The 14,605-nt window shown below is 39.7% G+C and overlaps 1 protein-coding gene across 2 annotated transcripts in view; it reads left to right on the top strand.

Annotated features, from left to right (window-relative positions):
- F13A1 (coagulation factor XIII A chain) overlaps window positions 1–2,422 on the top strand; it is a 163,328-nt gene extending 160,906 nt beyond the window's left edge. For both annotated transcript variants that reach the window (XM_040460663.1, XM_040460664.1), the window contains exon 15: window positions 711–2,422. In XM_040460663.1, coding sequence (XP_040316597.1) covers window positions 711–864 — 154 coding nt within the window. In that variant the 3' untranslated portion in view covers window positions 865–2,422. The remainder of the gene's footprint in view (window positions 1–710) is intronic.
- The last annotated feature ends 12,183 nt before the right edge of the window (window positions 2,423–14,605 follow it).

The raw sequence follows: 14,605 nt of genomic DNA on the forward strand, positions 1-14,605 counted from the left end.
ACCATGAAGCTTAGGAAAACCTCAGAAATAGGCTGCAAAGGAAGAGGAGAATACCAGAACCATTAAACGTCAGTCCCATTATCAGGATGGATACAAATGAGTAGCAGAAAAGTGCATGGTCAAAGGGACCCATTTTGTTGGTTAAACAGGATTATGAATTATAGAGCATGCAAATACTCCATCAGTTGGCAGCAGGTAAGGTTATGTTCTAGATCTTGGGCCTGGGAACAATGTCTACTCCAAGGGAATTGGCAATAACTAATTAGATTATCAGGACCTCAGCAAAGGCAGCTGGAGATTCAGCTAGGAGTCTAATCCAGAAGAGAACCAGAGTGGCCCAGAGTGAGCCAAAGGAGATTAGTCACATCAATGAGGCTGCTGTGGAGGCTGGAGGACAACCTAGAATTCAGTTGGCTCATGGCTGGTGGGAGGCTCAGCCCCAGCTTCACCACACGTCTACTGGGTGGCCAGTTGATGCATTCAAGTGGAAGGAACCATGACCCAATGGGTCTGTCTCTAGCACATCCCCATCTAGAGGCCTTATTTGCATCAGAACTTTTGGAATCAGCCCTTTGTCTTCTAACCACCATCCATTGAGAGAAGGAGAGCGTATGAATCAGGCAGGTGTTCTTACTGCTTCCTGATCAAGGTGGGAACTGGATCTGCCTCTCTGAAGAGTAAAACCTTTCCTCTCTTTTCCATCCTTTCAGTGAAATCCGGCCCAACTCCACTGTGCAATGGGAAGAAGTTTGTCGACCCTGGGTGTCTGGCCCTCGGAAGCTGATAGCTAGCATGACCAGTGACTCCCTGAGACACGTGTATGGCGAGCTGGAGTTGCAGATTCAGAGACGACCTTCTGTGTAAATGCACAGGGGGCTGAGATGGACCCAGGCACTGAGCCCCTTGCAGCCTTGGCTAAGGAAATTCTAATGCAAAAAATAGCTCTTGCTTTAACTTAGGTGTGAAGACCCAGCCAGGATTGCATGGGGCTCCAGAGTGGAGATGCCATGTATTTCAAACACAACTTTTCAGTATGACTATTCAATATGGAAGTTAGTTTTTAATCACTCCACCTTCCAAAGAATTCTGAGCATTAGCTTTAATTAAGCTCTAATTAAGCTCTCATAGCTCATAAGAGTAAAAGTCATCATTTATCATCACAAATGGCTGCAGCTCCAAATATCAGAGAACTTCATTTAACAAGGGGATTTGCTCAATACCTGGCTTCATGTAAAACAAGACTCTGATCTCCCACTCAGCCTTTTGGAGGTAGTATACTCCCCAAAAGGGAGAGAAGCACATGATTTGGGCCCTAGAATTCTACTCCCCCTTTTTGGAATTAGATTCTACTCTCTGTGTCAGAATATTTTTCCCAGGAATTGAGTACAACATCATTTTTCTTCTTGGCAAAGCCAGGGCAAGGTCTTTCATGTCGCACCTGCAGCAAAGCAACTGCCTGCCAAATTTCACAGATTTACCTTCTGAAAAGATGTGGCCCCATATTAACAAATTGCATTTGTGGGAAACTTAATCACCTACGAGGAGATAAGATAGCAGGTGCAATACTCAGATCTATTAAATAATGTAATTTTATGGTGAGTTCTATAGGAGGTGTCACACTGTGGCCTGATCAGCAGGAACCAATATCCCTTACTTTAACTCTTTTGGGACCACAATACTATAAAGTAACAAGGCTGATTTGGGACAGGGAGAATGATGAATTAATCTCCTTAATTACTGATTATACTTCATGTGTCTCTCTGGGATCCTTTCCCTCATACAATAATGCCAGCCCAAGTACATTTTTAGAGATAGAATAAGACCTAGAAGTTGGAGACTCTGGCAGATTTGGTGGACAGACATGTGGAAGGATGAGCAGCCACTAATTTCCTATTGTCTTTCATATCACTCATGTTGAGACATCACCTCAGGACTCAAGCACTGAAAGGTAATATGGACTCCATCTTGCAAATAGCCAGTGCTGCCACAGACCCAATGACAGAGGATGCTAACAATATTTGTATTATGCTCCAAGATTCCAACAGGCAAGGCTATCTACTATGGATTTGCAAGCCTGATTTATGGCCAAAATTACCCATCGATTAATGCCTAAGGTGTGATTCTTAACAAAAACAAAAACAAAGTGGGAAAAGCCATAGTGGAATCTTCTGATCTATATAACCACATTTATAAGCCTTTGAGACTGTTCCCAGCACCAGGAATCCATGAAGAGTAGGGGTCACCTCTATAGTTTCATCATACCTAATTCTATTAAGTAATCTCCCAGCCTTCCAATACTCAATTTTAAAATGAAATGCATTTTGCTATACTGTTAAACTGGCTTCATAGAGTGTATTCTTATTAACTAGAGTGTAATCGAAGCTTCAAATAAAGTTCATCTGATTGTGCTTGCATCTTCACAGAAGTGAACACTTTTTTATTTTTTTAATTAATTTATTTATTTTTGAGAGAGAGTGAGAGGGGGAGGGGAAGAAAGAGAGAGAGGGAGAGAGAGAATCTCAAACAGGCTGTGCACCGTCGGCACGGAGTCCAATGTGGGGCTCAAACTCACAAACCATGAGATCATGACTTGAGCTGAAACAAAGAGTTGGACGCTTAACTGACTGAGCCACCCAGGTGCCGCCAGAACTGAACACTTTTAATTTTCAATACAACATACTACTCACTACAAGTGCTCAAGAAACCACCCTTCTTTAGCAGTAGATAACTGACTCTGCAAGGAAAACAAGCATCTCTCCTTTAAAGGAAATTACTTTAGTCGGTACTCATGTCAGTTAGCTTTCCTTACTGCTCTCTTTACATTTTATTAACCTCATTCACCAAAGGAGGAAGTATACGTATTTAGTTCAAAACCAGCTTCCAGAAACTGCAAAATCTCTGTAGATGCTTTTTCATGAATGCTCTCCTACATCATTATGGTGAATCAGCGGACAAACCAGCATGGATACCTATCATAATGAATACCTTTTTTGGTCTTAGAACAGAGGTGGAAAATATATGGCAAGTGTGTATGGGAGATCTTACATTCATGGCAAACATCACTGAATAATTGCAACTCAGATAAGACCTCAGAATTCTCCTCCACACAGTACTCCAGGCAGCTATTACCAACTGATTTAGAGTTGGCACTCAAAATAAAACCTATTCATCATGCCTAAGAGCCAGCCCATCCCCTCTGACAACTGGGATTCTACACTGTATAATAATGTTGCAGCTCTAAAAATCATTTTAGTGGTGGTAACAAGCAATGAATCTCAGCACCAGAGACTCTGAATTCTAGATTTTGCCTGTGCTAGTCCCCTGTGCTTCTGAACAAATCTTTATTTGTGTTTATAGCCTCAATAACCAAAGAAGGATAACAATACTTATGTTATCACAAGATTCTTCTGGGGGATATATCAAGCAAAACTTCACAACAACACATGCAAAACTATAGATAGATGGTAAACAATGAAATAGGTAGATAGGTAGATGAGATAGATAATAGATGATAGATAGATGATAGATGATAGAGAGATAGATGATAGATAGATGATAGATAGATAGATAGATAGATAGAGATAAATAGGAGAGATTGTATGAATACATATAATTACAAGTAATTTCACTTCATCAACCCCGTAAAAGAAGTAAATGTAATTATTTCCAGCCTGTTGTTGCAGAACCCAGAAAGGCCTAGGAAGCTATGAATCATGGTAAATCAAGGTACGGGTAGGAGCAACCAGTGAAATCTACCCCTGGTTTACTATATTTTCTTTAAATATTTTGTCTCCCAAAGTTTTTAAGAATATTGAATTAAAATCCCAGGGTCATGGGATGGAGCCCCACTTAAGATTCATTCTCTCTCTCTCTCTCTCTCTCTCTCTCTCTCTGCCCCCCTTCCCCACTTGCACTCTATCTTTAAAATAATTTTTTTTAAAAAGGCGAGAAAGGTAGCATTTCAAGGGAGCTGTCCATTTCAAAGACTGATACAAGTATATTACAGACAACTTCCTAGAAGCTGAAATTTGGGCAACCAAGTAATTACCATTGGTAGAGACTGATGAAGACCCAGGATTTATTCTTAGGGCCATTCTCACTGCTGTCTTAAAGACAAACTCTCCAAGTGAGTCAACTGCTTCTACAGATACTCCTTCCCACCTTAGGACAAGTGTTTCCTTTGTTTTCAGCATTTCAACTGTGTCACCTTCTTAAGTCTCTGTAGAAGAATGAAAACAAGATAACAAAAACATCTTTTGAGTATGTCTATCAGAAATCTCTCTATAAAAACAAACACGTGAATAACTGAGAAGAAAAAAAGCAAAGACCTCCACTGCAGCAGGATGAGTGACTAAGAGACTGTGCTCACCTCAAGTGCCAGGAGTTACACTGAGCATTTTTTAGCTCCAAAGACAATAGACATTTTTTAAAAGATGCTTGGCCAGCTTGCTGCTGATACAATTAGTGAACCCCATTAATTTTCACACTAATCATTGTTCTAGGACTTAAGTAATTATTTAAGCAATGTTTCACCAGCCCTGAAACTAATTCAAACATAATAAGTATTTCCTATTAGTGAAAATAAGTACCCAAAATACAAAAAAAAAAAAAGCATACTTTCCTCTTCTTTTTGGTTTGAGCAAGTTTAGACAGTGAGGAAACATAGCATGAAAAATAATTACAATCAGACTTGGAGTTTGTTACCTAAAAATTGTAGATTATAGAATACCATAAAATTGTCATCACTGCTCCTATTGAGTGGTGGTGTCCACCTTCCCTCCCCTCAACTCTAGGTGGTCTCTATGATTACTTTGACTGATAGAATGTGGTAGAAACAATGCTACCAGTTATATGGCCCGGGCCTTGGGAGACTGGTGGCTTTCATTTCTTCATTCCTGAAATCCTTTCCATAGAAGACCTGAGCTGCCATGTAAAAGCTCAACTACTTTTAGACTGCTATCCTAGAGAAACTACCTTCAATGCTCTGGTCAACCATCATAGATGAACTCAGCCTTCCAGCAACCTCCACCAAAGCACCAGACAAGATAATGAAGCCATCTTAGCCCCCACCCCCATCCCAGACCAACTCATCCACCAGCAGAATGCTACTGAGTAACCTCAGTCACTTAGAGCAGAATAATCACTCTGCCAAGCCTTGCCCAAATTCCTGACTCATCAAATCATGAAAGATGACAAAATGGTTGTTGTTTTACATCACTGAATTTGAGGTTATCTGCAATGCAGTAAGATGAAACCAGAGTACTTAACCCAACAATCTCAGAAAGGAGAGCAATTTACTGATTAACAGTTTTTTTGATTTGGGGAAATGCTATGTTTTTGAACTTCATCTTTTCTTTCCAAAACTATATAGTGATATATAGTTTGCGGTTACTCAACAGCTTCCATGTATTGGAAGAGACCTAAACATGTATTCTTCCAAGTTTAATAATTTAAATATTGCCAGTTCCTTCAACTCTTCCTTTTAAGCTATGGTTTTTTGGGACTTTCATCAGCTTCATCAAGGATTGGTAAGATGCTGTAACTTGAAGATGAAAGAGAAGGCACAACAAAAAGGCTGATACTGCTCTCTCACAGCGACTTAGGAAGTAGGACCATTCCACTAAGAACCTCAAAGAGCAGGTCAAATCCTCTACTACCCCCATAAACCCAGCCTCCCCATGAGCTGAAGTACTGGGAAACAGTCTGGTCATGAACCTACATGCCATTGTTTTCTCCTTGAATGTTCAAAAATGTCTTGATTTGCATATAGGTCTACACTGATTTAGCTCTAAACTACTTGAAACAAAATGGAATGAAATAATTTATTTTTCTGTTAGTTATACCTAAACCCAAAATTTGTGGCTACTATTGCAGGTAAGCTGGATAATGGCCTGAAACCTGAAGTTTCTGGTTAAAGATGAGAAACTAGCCAATTGATGTTAGAGCAGTCTTACTCTCTAGAAATGTGTCCTCAGCACTCACTAGTGGTGATAATGAGTAGCTATCCTCCTGCCCAACCTCTCATCTACAAGGGCCTTTCGGCCACAGTGAGGCTCCCCATTTTTGTGCTGTCTTTCACCAAAACATCCAAAACCCACAGAAGGCCTATATCCATGTGGCTCCCTGAGATCCCTGACAGAAGGCACTGGGAGTAGTCAATCCCTGTTGTTCTTGCCCATGCTCATCAATACCACACAGCCCTCAGAAAGCAGAGGGGCACCTGCTTTTCCATTCTATACCTTTTCCTCAAAAGAGAGATTCCTAAGCTTAGTAGAGCATCCCTTCATATAGCAAACCATGACATTTAATATGGATTGTGAATAGTTTCCTACCATAATGACATTGATCACTTTTCCTTTACTGTTTCTGGGGTAGTTTCTTAAGGCTAACGTTACCCATATTTCAGATTTGGACAACTATATCATCTGGGGATTTTCAAGTGAGAAGTTCACCCTCCCACCAAGTATTCCCCTACCCAAACCATGCCTGTCTAGGCTGAAGTGCCCATGGTATTAACCTGGTGTTGCCAAACTTGATTTTTGTACATCTCTTTTGGTATAGACACAAGGCCAAGCTTATGAGTATTTTTTCTTTTGTCTTGGCTATAACCATGAATTCAAAAAATATGACTCTAATAAAGGAATCTGCCTTTTATGCTGGTAATTAAAATGCTAGGTATCTTCAATAACATTCTAATTAACTTTATTGAGTATACAATGCTAAAAGCCCATATAGATCAACAAAGTGTTATTACTGATATAAAATTGAAAAATAGGTGTAATACAGCAAAATCTCTCTCTATGTTGAAAAACAATAGGCTTCCATGATATCTTCACTAGTAATGTTAAGCAGAAAGTGACAGCTATTATCTTGGAAAGGTATGATAAAATAAATAAATAAATAAAAGCATGGGCTCACCTAAATAACCCAAATAGTGAAAATATAATATAAAAGTACTCTACTTCCATCATTTCTTTTCGTTAATCCTGCTTATCTCCAAAAAAAATCTAATTTAAGCAGAGCCACAGTATCTATGTATCCTAACTTGTGCTTAATGTTTTGTTCTGTTAGTACTCATTATATGTAAAATAATAACACATAATGAAATCCTGGCTATATGTTGCTTTTCAAAAATTAATACATTAGATAATTAGGTATCCAAAAGGTTACCTTCACTGTTATTATTTTTTCATTGGTGTTATTACTAATAAAACATGCTGTTTATATCCCATGGCACCCTTGGTCCTGTGCTGAATTGAGCAGCAGTGAAGAGTCCTGCCCTGTCAAAAATAGTGACTGATCCAGGGTTCTTCTGGTGACAATGTAGAATTTGAAAAACTACTTGGCAGTATCTACTAAATCCGAATACATGTTGCGACCCAGTAATTCAACTCCTAGGTATATTTCTGATAGAAATATGTACATATATTTATCAAAAGATAAGACCGTTTAAGAATGTTCGTAACATTCAAAATAATCAAAACATTTTTCAGGAATCCAGATGATCCTTAACTGGGTACTCCGGCTTGGGATTTCTCATGAGGTAGCAGTCAAGGTTAGCCAGGACCGTGGTCTCATCTGAAGATTGCTCTCAGCTGTCAGCTGCCAATTCTCTGCAGACTGGTGCACCAAGGACTCGGTTCCTTGCTGGCTGTGAGCTGGTGGCCTCTCCCAGTTCCTTGTCCTGCCAGCCTCACCATAGAGCAGCTCACAAGTTGACACTGGGCTTGCATCACAATGAGGAGTCAAGAGAGCAAGACAGAAGCTAAAATCTTTTTGTGACCTAACCTCAGAAATGACACCCATCATTTTTGTCATACTCTGTTAAAAATGAGTCACTGAGTCGAGCCCTACAGTCAACAGAAAGGAATTACACAGGGCATGAATATCAGGACGTGGGAATCATTGGGGGATATCTTAGTTATTCCTCAAGGAAATTTGAGTTAAAAAAATTGTTCTTAGAAGTGCTAAGATGAAGTCATACGTTTTTGGTTTTATGTTGCCCTCCTTCCAAGGCCTAAGAAGCTATCCATGCATACTAAGTGACTTCCAATTAAATTTTTTGAGGGTCTTTCCTCCATAACAGAAGACATCAAGCTTGAGGATTTACTTCTTGAAAGGCCACCATCTGACCAGAACAAAACGAGTCTCTTTGATCAACTAGTCTAGTTCTCTAGCTAAGAGGGTAATATCTGGATGCCAGAGAAGGAGGAGTTGGTGTTTTCACTTCAATACCACATAGAAACAGAACGCAAAAAAAGCCAACAGTCTTCACCATTGATATTCAGGCTACCTCAGCTAGGGTTCACCTTATTGTATTTAAAAGCCAGTAAATGCAGCAGAGATTGTGTGGCAGACCATATGTTAACACATGGAGAAATAATACCCTTTAATCTTAAAGTTGATTATCTCTTTCCATCTCTGCTGTGCCTTGGCATGGCTTCCCCTGACAATTTCTACCAAATGTTGAAAGAAGTTGTAGTATCTGGCTGACCCATCACGATGATTTCCTTTGCCAAAAATGACTAACAGTTTCAAATGACTAAAATAGATCCCATTTAGGCAAGCATCCACTTTTCAACTTATAAAAGGTCTGTGGTTCTGGTGTATACATCGCTATGTACCTGGTCCAGAATAGTCTGTCAGTAAGCGTTGTTGAATGAATGAATGGTCATAATGGCCACCTAATGGAGCAGGGAAAAGTGTTACTCTCCCTGGTACTTATAGTTCAAGTTGGTCCTGTCATTTTGGTTACTCTCATTCAAGTATTTCCCATATGCCACTAAAATCCCAAAGCACTTTGTCTCCAGGCAATTTGTTTCCTTTTTACCATTCCACCCCCTAGAGTTGGCCTAAGAATTAAAGCCTAAATAATATAAAAAGGAATGGGAGTCGAGATGGGGCAAGAATGACAACTCCATCACTGAACACAGCTCATTTGAACAAAACCTACTGACTTTCTGCTTCTCCTTGGAAATGGAACATCCTGAAACATTTAACCTGAATTATCCTAACCAAATTTTCCCAGAACCCTAGCTCCTCTTTTCCCATGACACACACCCTCAAAAAAATAGTCAGAGAATCTGGAATAGCCTTTTTCTCTGCTCAGACTACTGCCAACGTGATTTTAAACAATTCTGCAGATAACATTAGTCACTCTAGAGCACCTTTGGTTGCTGAGATTGGGGTTCAGGGTGAGGCTGGGTTTAGGGAACTTAGAGGTGAAGACAACAGAAAGGAAAGAAGCTAAGCTTTTATTTTCTATCTCCAAACTGGATACCACGTGCTGACCTTCCCACAAATACAGCTCTCACCATGGACTAAACAACCACCCAAGGTAGTGAGTCCTCAACCTGGACATGCCGAAGCAAAGGCCTGGTGGCAGCCCATCTGTTGGGGTTGGTTTCATGAGATTCTGCACTAGACAAGAGAATAGAGAAGATGATTTCTGGAATCACTTCCAAGTCTAGGGATCTATCATTTTAAGACTGCATTTTCTATAATACCTAACACTTCCACATCAACACAGTCAGCTGAAACACTCAGTGTGTCATTCAATCATTCTGTGACCAAGATGGCTATCATGGATCGTGCTTGCAGCATGTGTCCATAAACAAGAATTTTGCTACCTCACTCATAATTCATAACTGGAGCCTCCTGAGTATGCCATTGTAGCCAACTGTGTTTATCAGATAAGGACAACATGCTCTTGGACTGCTAGTAATGAAAATGTGGAAGTAACAAGAGTTAGAGACTTCCCAATTTATTAGCTAGGTTCCCAGGCTTTTTCCACAGCACGTGAGGCCCAATTTTTAATGACAATAGCCTTCCAATTAACAACCATGGAATATTAGTTAAAGCAGGTTGAAATAGAGGTCTATAAGCAAATTGATGTTAAGGACTGGGCAATTAATAACAATTCAGGTTCCAAAAATGTTAACTATATCAGTAGTTTGGAGGAGTTCAAATTTTCAAGAAATACTACATACATATGGAGGCATAAATTCATTGAAAAGCGTGTGGTACTCTGCGTTGTACAGACCCATTGCTAGCTAGCTACCATCCAGAATGTGAATAAGCTTTGAGATAGCTGGGCATCAGAAGACAGGTCTGGGAGGAAAAACTATCAGCACCAAGACAACTGAACAGCGTATGATGAGATGGAAGCTAATCTTCCCTCGAAGCTGGCTGGGAAAGGGACTCCTCCTTTAACATGGAAATGTTAGGGGCCTCTGGGTAGGAAGAGTAGGCTAAAGTGGTGGGCCAGAATGAATACAACAGTGAAGGACCTGGGCCCAATGGCGGGCCCTACAAAATAAGGAGAGAGAACATTTAAATAAAGGAGTTACCAAATTATTGCCTTCTTCACAGGTCCACATACACTTAATACTGCTGTTCCTTTCCTCCAAACCCCACTCCAAGAATTAACCAATTTGCTCATTCATTGGCCTTGGACCTTGGGGATCTTGTTTCTCTTACTTTATCCACCAGGGAGTGGTAAAAAGTCTTCTACAGTGCAGATCCGACTGGACTGTTAACTATGAAGTCTCAGCCTTTCCGTCTATAACACTACTTAAAGTAGAAAATTTCATAGAAAATTGGGATTGTCTGTTCTGTAAAGAATCAGGCATTAAGGGCTGATGATATAATTGCCACTTTCTGTGTCCCTCATCTTAACAGACCACAGGAAAGCAGCCCTGGAAAGAGTAGCATTCAAACTCCACTCTTGTGGAGTAATTTTCCTGGAAAAGAAATTTAAACTTCATGTTCCTGAGTAATTTTCAGGGCAAGAAAAAGCCTATAATTCCAGATATAGAGATGTCTCATTTAGAGTGAAATGTAGATGTCTGTTATTTCCAAATTCTTAGGGCATTAAATGCACAAAAACTATGCTTTCAGGAAAATCTGAATTAACAAAAATGATGCTGTGAGAAAAGGGAAATTTCACGTCTCAAAAGACCAAGTGCTGACACCGTATATCCTGTTAGTAAGTGCATTGGTCCTTGTCCTAAGAAAGGGTGGGAGAGGCTGAGCAGACTGGGAACTGACACACCATGACTGAACACCACTTCTTTTTTTATTTTTTTGAAGGTTAAGATTTCAATTTTTTTTCTATTTTAATTTATTTATTTAAATTCAGGTTAGCTAACATACCGTGTAGTATTGGTTTCAGAAGTAGAACCCAGTGATTCATCAACATTACTTCCATATAACACCCAGTGTTCATCACAAGTGCCCTTCTTAATGCCTATCACCCATTTAACCTATCCCCTCCCACCTGCAGGCCAGCAATCCTCAGTTTTTTCTCTGTATTTAAGAGTCTCTTATTGTTTGTCTCCCTCTCTGTTTTTTACCTTATCTTTCCTTCACTTACCCTATGTTTACCTATCATGTTTCTTAAATTCCACATATGAGTGAAATCATACAATATTTGTCTTTCTCTGACTGACTCATTTTGGTTAGCATAATATAGTCTAGTTCCATCCATGTTGTTGTAAATGGCAAAATTTCATTCTTTTTGATAGCCCAGTAGTATTCCATTGTGTGTGTGTGTGTGTGTGTGTGTGTGTGTGTGTCTATATATATATATATATATATATATATATATACACCACATTTTCTTTATCCATTCATCAGTTAATGAACATTTGGGCTCTTTCCATAATTTGGTTATAGCTGATAGTGCTGCTATAAACATTGGGGTGCATGTGCCCCTTTGAATTAGCCTTTTTGGGCCCCGAATAGCCAAAGTAATTTTGAAGAAGAAGACCAAAGCAGGAGGCATCACAATCCCGGACTTTAGCCTCTACTACAAAGCTGTCATCATCAAGACAGCATGGTATTGGCACAAAAACAGACACATAGACCAATGGAATAGAATAGAAACCCCAGAACTAGACCCACAAACGTATGGCCAACTCATCTTTGACAAAGCAGGAAAGAACATCCAATGGAAAAAAGACAGTCTCTTTAACAAATGGTGCTGGGAGAACTGGACAGCAACATGCAGAAGGTTGAAACTAGACCACTTTCTCACACCATTCACAAAAATAAACTCAAAATGGATAAAGGACCTGAATGTGAGACAGGAAACCATCAAAACCCTAGAGGAGAAAGCAGGAAAAGACCTCTCTGACCTCAGCCGTAGCAATCTCTTACTCGACACATCCCCAAAGGCAAGGGAATTAAAAGCAAAAATGAATTACTGGGACCTTATGAAGATAAAAAGCTTCTGCACAGCAAAGGAAACAACCAACAAAACGAAAAGGCAACCAACAGAATGGGAAAAGATATTTGCAAACGACATATCGGACAAAGGGCTAGTCTCCAAAATCTATAAAGAGCTCACCAAACTTCACACCCGAAAAGCAAATAACCCAGTGAAGAAATGGGCAGAAAACATGAATAGACACTTCTCTAAAGAAGACATCCGGATGGCCAACAGGCACATGAAAAGATGTTCAGCGTCGCTCCTTATCAGGGAAATACAAATCAAAACCACACTCAGATATCACCTCACGCCAGTCAGAGTGGCCAAAATGAACAAATCAGGAGACTATAGATGCTGGAGAGGATGTGGAGAAACGGGAACCCTCTTGCACTGTTGGTGGGAATGCAAATTGGTGCAGCCGCTCTGGAAAGCAGTGTGGAGGTTCCTCAGAAAATTAAAAATAGACCTACCCTATGACCCAGCAATAGCACTGCTGGGAATTTATCCAAGGGACACAGGAGTGCTGATGCATAGGGGCACTTGTACCCCAATGTTCATAGCAGCACTCTCAACAATAGCCAAATTATGGAAAGAGCCTAAATGTCCATCAACTGATGAATGGATAAAGAAATTGTGGTTTATATACACTATGGAATACTACGTGGCAATGAGAAAAAATGAAATATGGCCTTTTGTAGCAACGTGGATGGAACTGGAGAGTGTGATACTAAGTGAAATAAGCCATACAGAGAAAGACAGATACCATATGGTTTCACTCTTATGTGGATCCTGAGAAACTTAACAGGAACCCATGGGGGAGGGGAAGGAAAAGAAAAAAAAAAGAGGTTAGAGTGGGAGAGAGCCAAAGCATAAGAGACTGTTGAGGACTGAGAGCAAACTGAGGGTTGATGGGGGGTGGGAGGGAGGAGAGGGTGGGTGATGGGTATTGAGGAGGGCACCTTTTGGGATGAGCACTGGGTGTTGTATGGAAACCAATTTGACAATAAATTTCATATATAAAAAAAAATAAATAAACCATCCTCCCACCCACCTCCTCTCTAGTAACCCTCAGTTTGTTCTCTATAGTAAAGAGTCTGTTTCTTGGTTTGCCTCTCTTTTTTTTCCTTTGTTCATTTATTTTGTTTCTTAAATTCCACATATGAGTGAAATCATATGGTATTTATCTTTCTCTGACTGGCTTATTTCGCTTAGCATAATACTCTCCAGTTCCACCCATGTTGATGCAAATGGCAAGATTTCATTCTTTTTTTATGGCTGAATAATATTCCATTGTATATACATAACACATCTTCTTCATCCAGTTTTCTGTCAATGGACACTTGGGCTGTTTCCTTAATTTGGCTATTGTAGATAACACTGCTATAAATATCAGGGTGCATTTATCCCTTTAAATTAGTGTTTTTGTATTTTGGGGGTAAATACCTAGTAGTGCAATTGTTGGATCATAAGGTAGTTCTATTTTTAACTTTTTGAGCAACCTCCATATTGTTTTCCAGAATGACTGCACCAGATTGCATTTCCACCAGCAGTGCAAGAGGGTTCTCCTTTCTTCACATCCTTGCCAACAACACCTGTTATTTCTTGTGTTGTTGATTTCAGCTATTCTGACAGGTGTGAGGTGATATCTCATTGTTATTTTGACTTCTATTTCCCTGATGATCAGTGATTTTGAGAATTTTTTTCATGTGCCTGTTGGCCATCTATATGTATTTTTGGAAAAACGTTAATATCTTCTGCTCATTTTTGGACTTTTATTTTTTATTTATCTTTTTAATTTTTAATTTTAATTTTAATTTTAATTTTGTAAATATAATTTGTCAAATTGGTTTCCATACAACACCCAGTGCTCATCTCAACAAGTGCCCCCCTCAATGCCCATCACCCACTTTCCCTTCTCCCCCACCCCCCATCAACCCTACGTTTGTTCTCTGTATTTAAGAGTCTCTTATGGTTTGCCTCTCTCCCTCTCTGTGACTTTTATCCCCCCTCTCCTCCTCCATGGTCTTCTGTTAAGTTTCTCAAGATCCACACATGAGTGAAAACATATGGTATCTGTCTTTCTCTGCCTGACTTATTTCACTTAGCCTAATACCCTCCAGTTCCATCCACATTGCTGCAAATGACCAGATTTCATCCTTTCTCATTGCCAAGTAGTATTTCATTGTATACATAAACCACATCTTCTTTATCCATTCATCAGTTCATGGACATTTAAACTCTTTCCATAATTTGGCTATTGTTGAAAGTGCTGGTATAAACATTGGGGTACATGCACCCCTATGCATCAGCACTCCTGTATCCCTTGGGTAAATTCCTAGCAGTGCTATTGGTGGTAGTTCTATTTTTTATTTTTTGAGGAAGCTCCACACTGTT

Source organism: Herpailurus yagouaroundi, unplaced genomic scaffold (assembly GCF_014898765.1).
Source record: "Herpailurus yagouaroundi ecotype Mexico unplaced genomic scaffold, PumYag 250, whole genome shotgun sequence".
Lineage (NCBI taxonomy): Eukaryota > Metazoa > Chordata > Mammalia > Carnivora > Felidae > Herpailurus > Herpailurus yagouaroundi.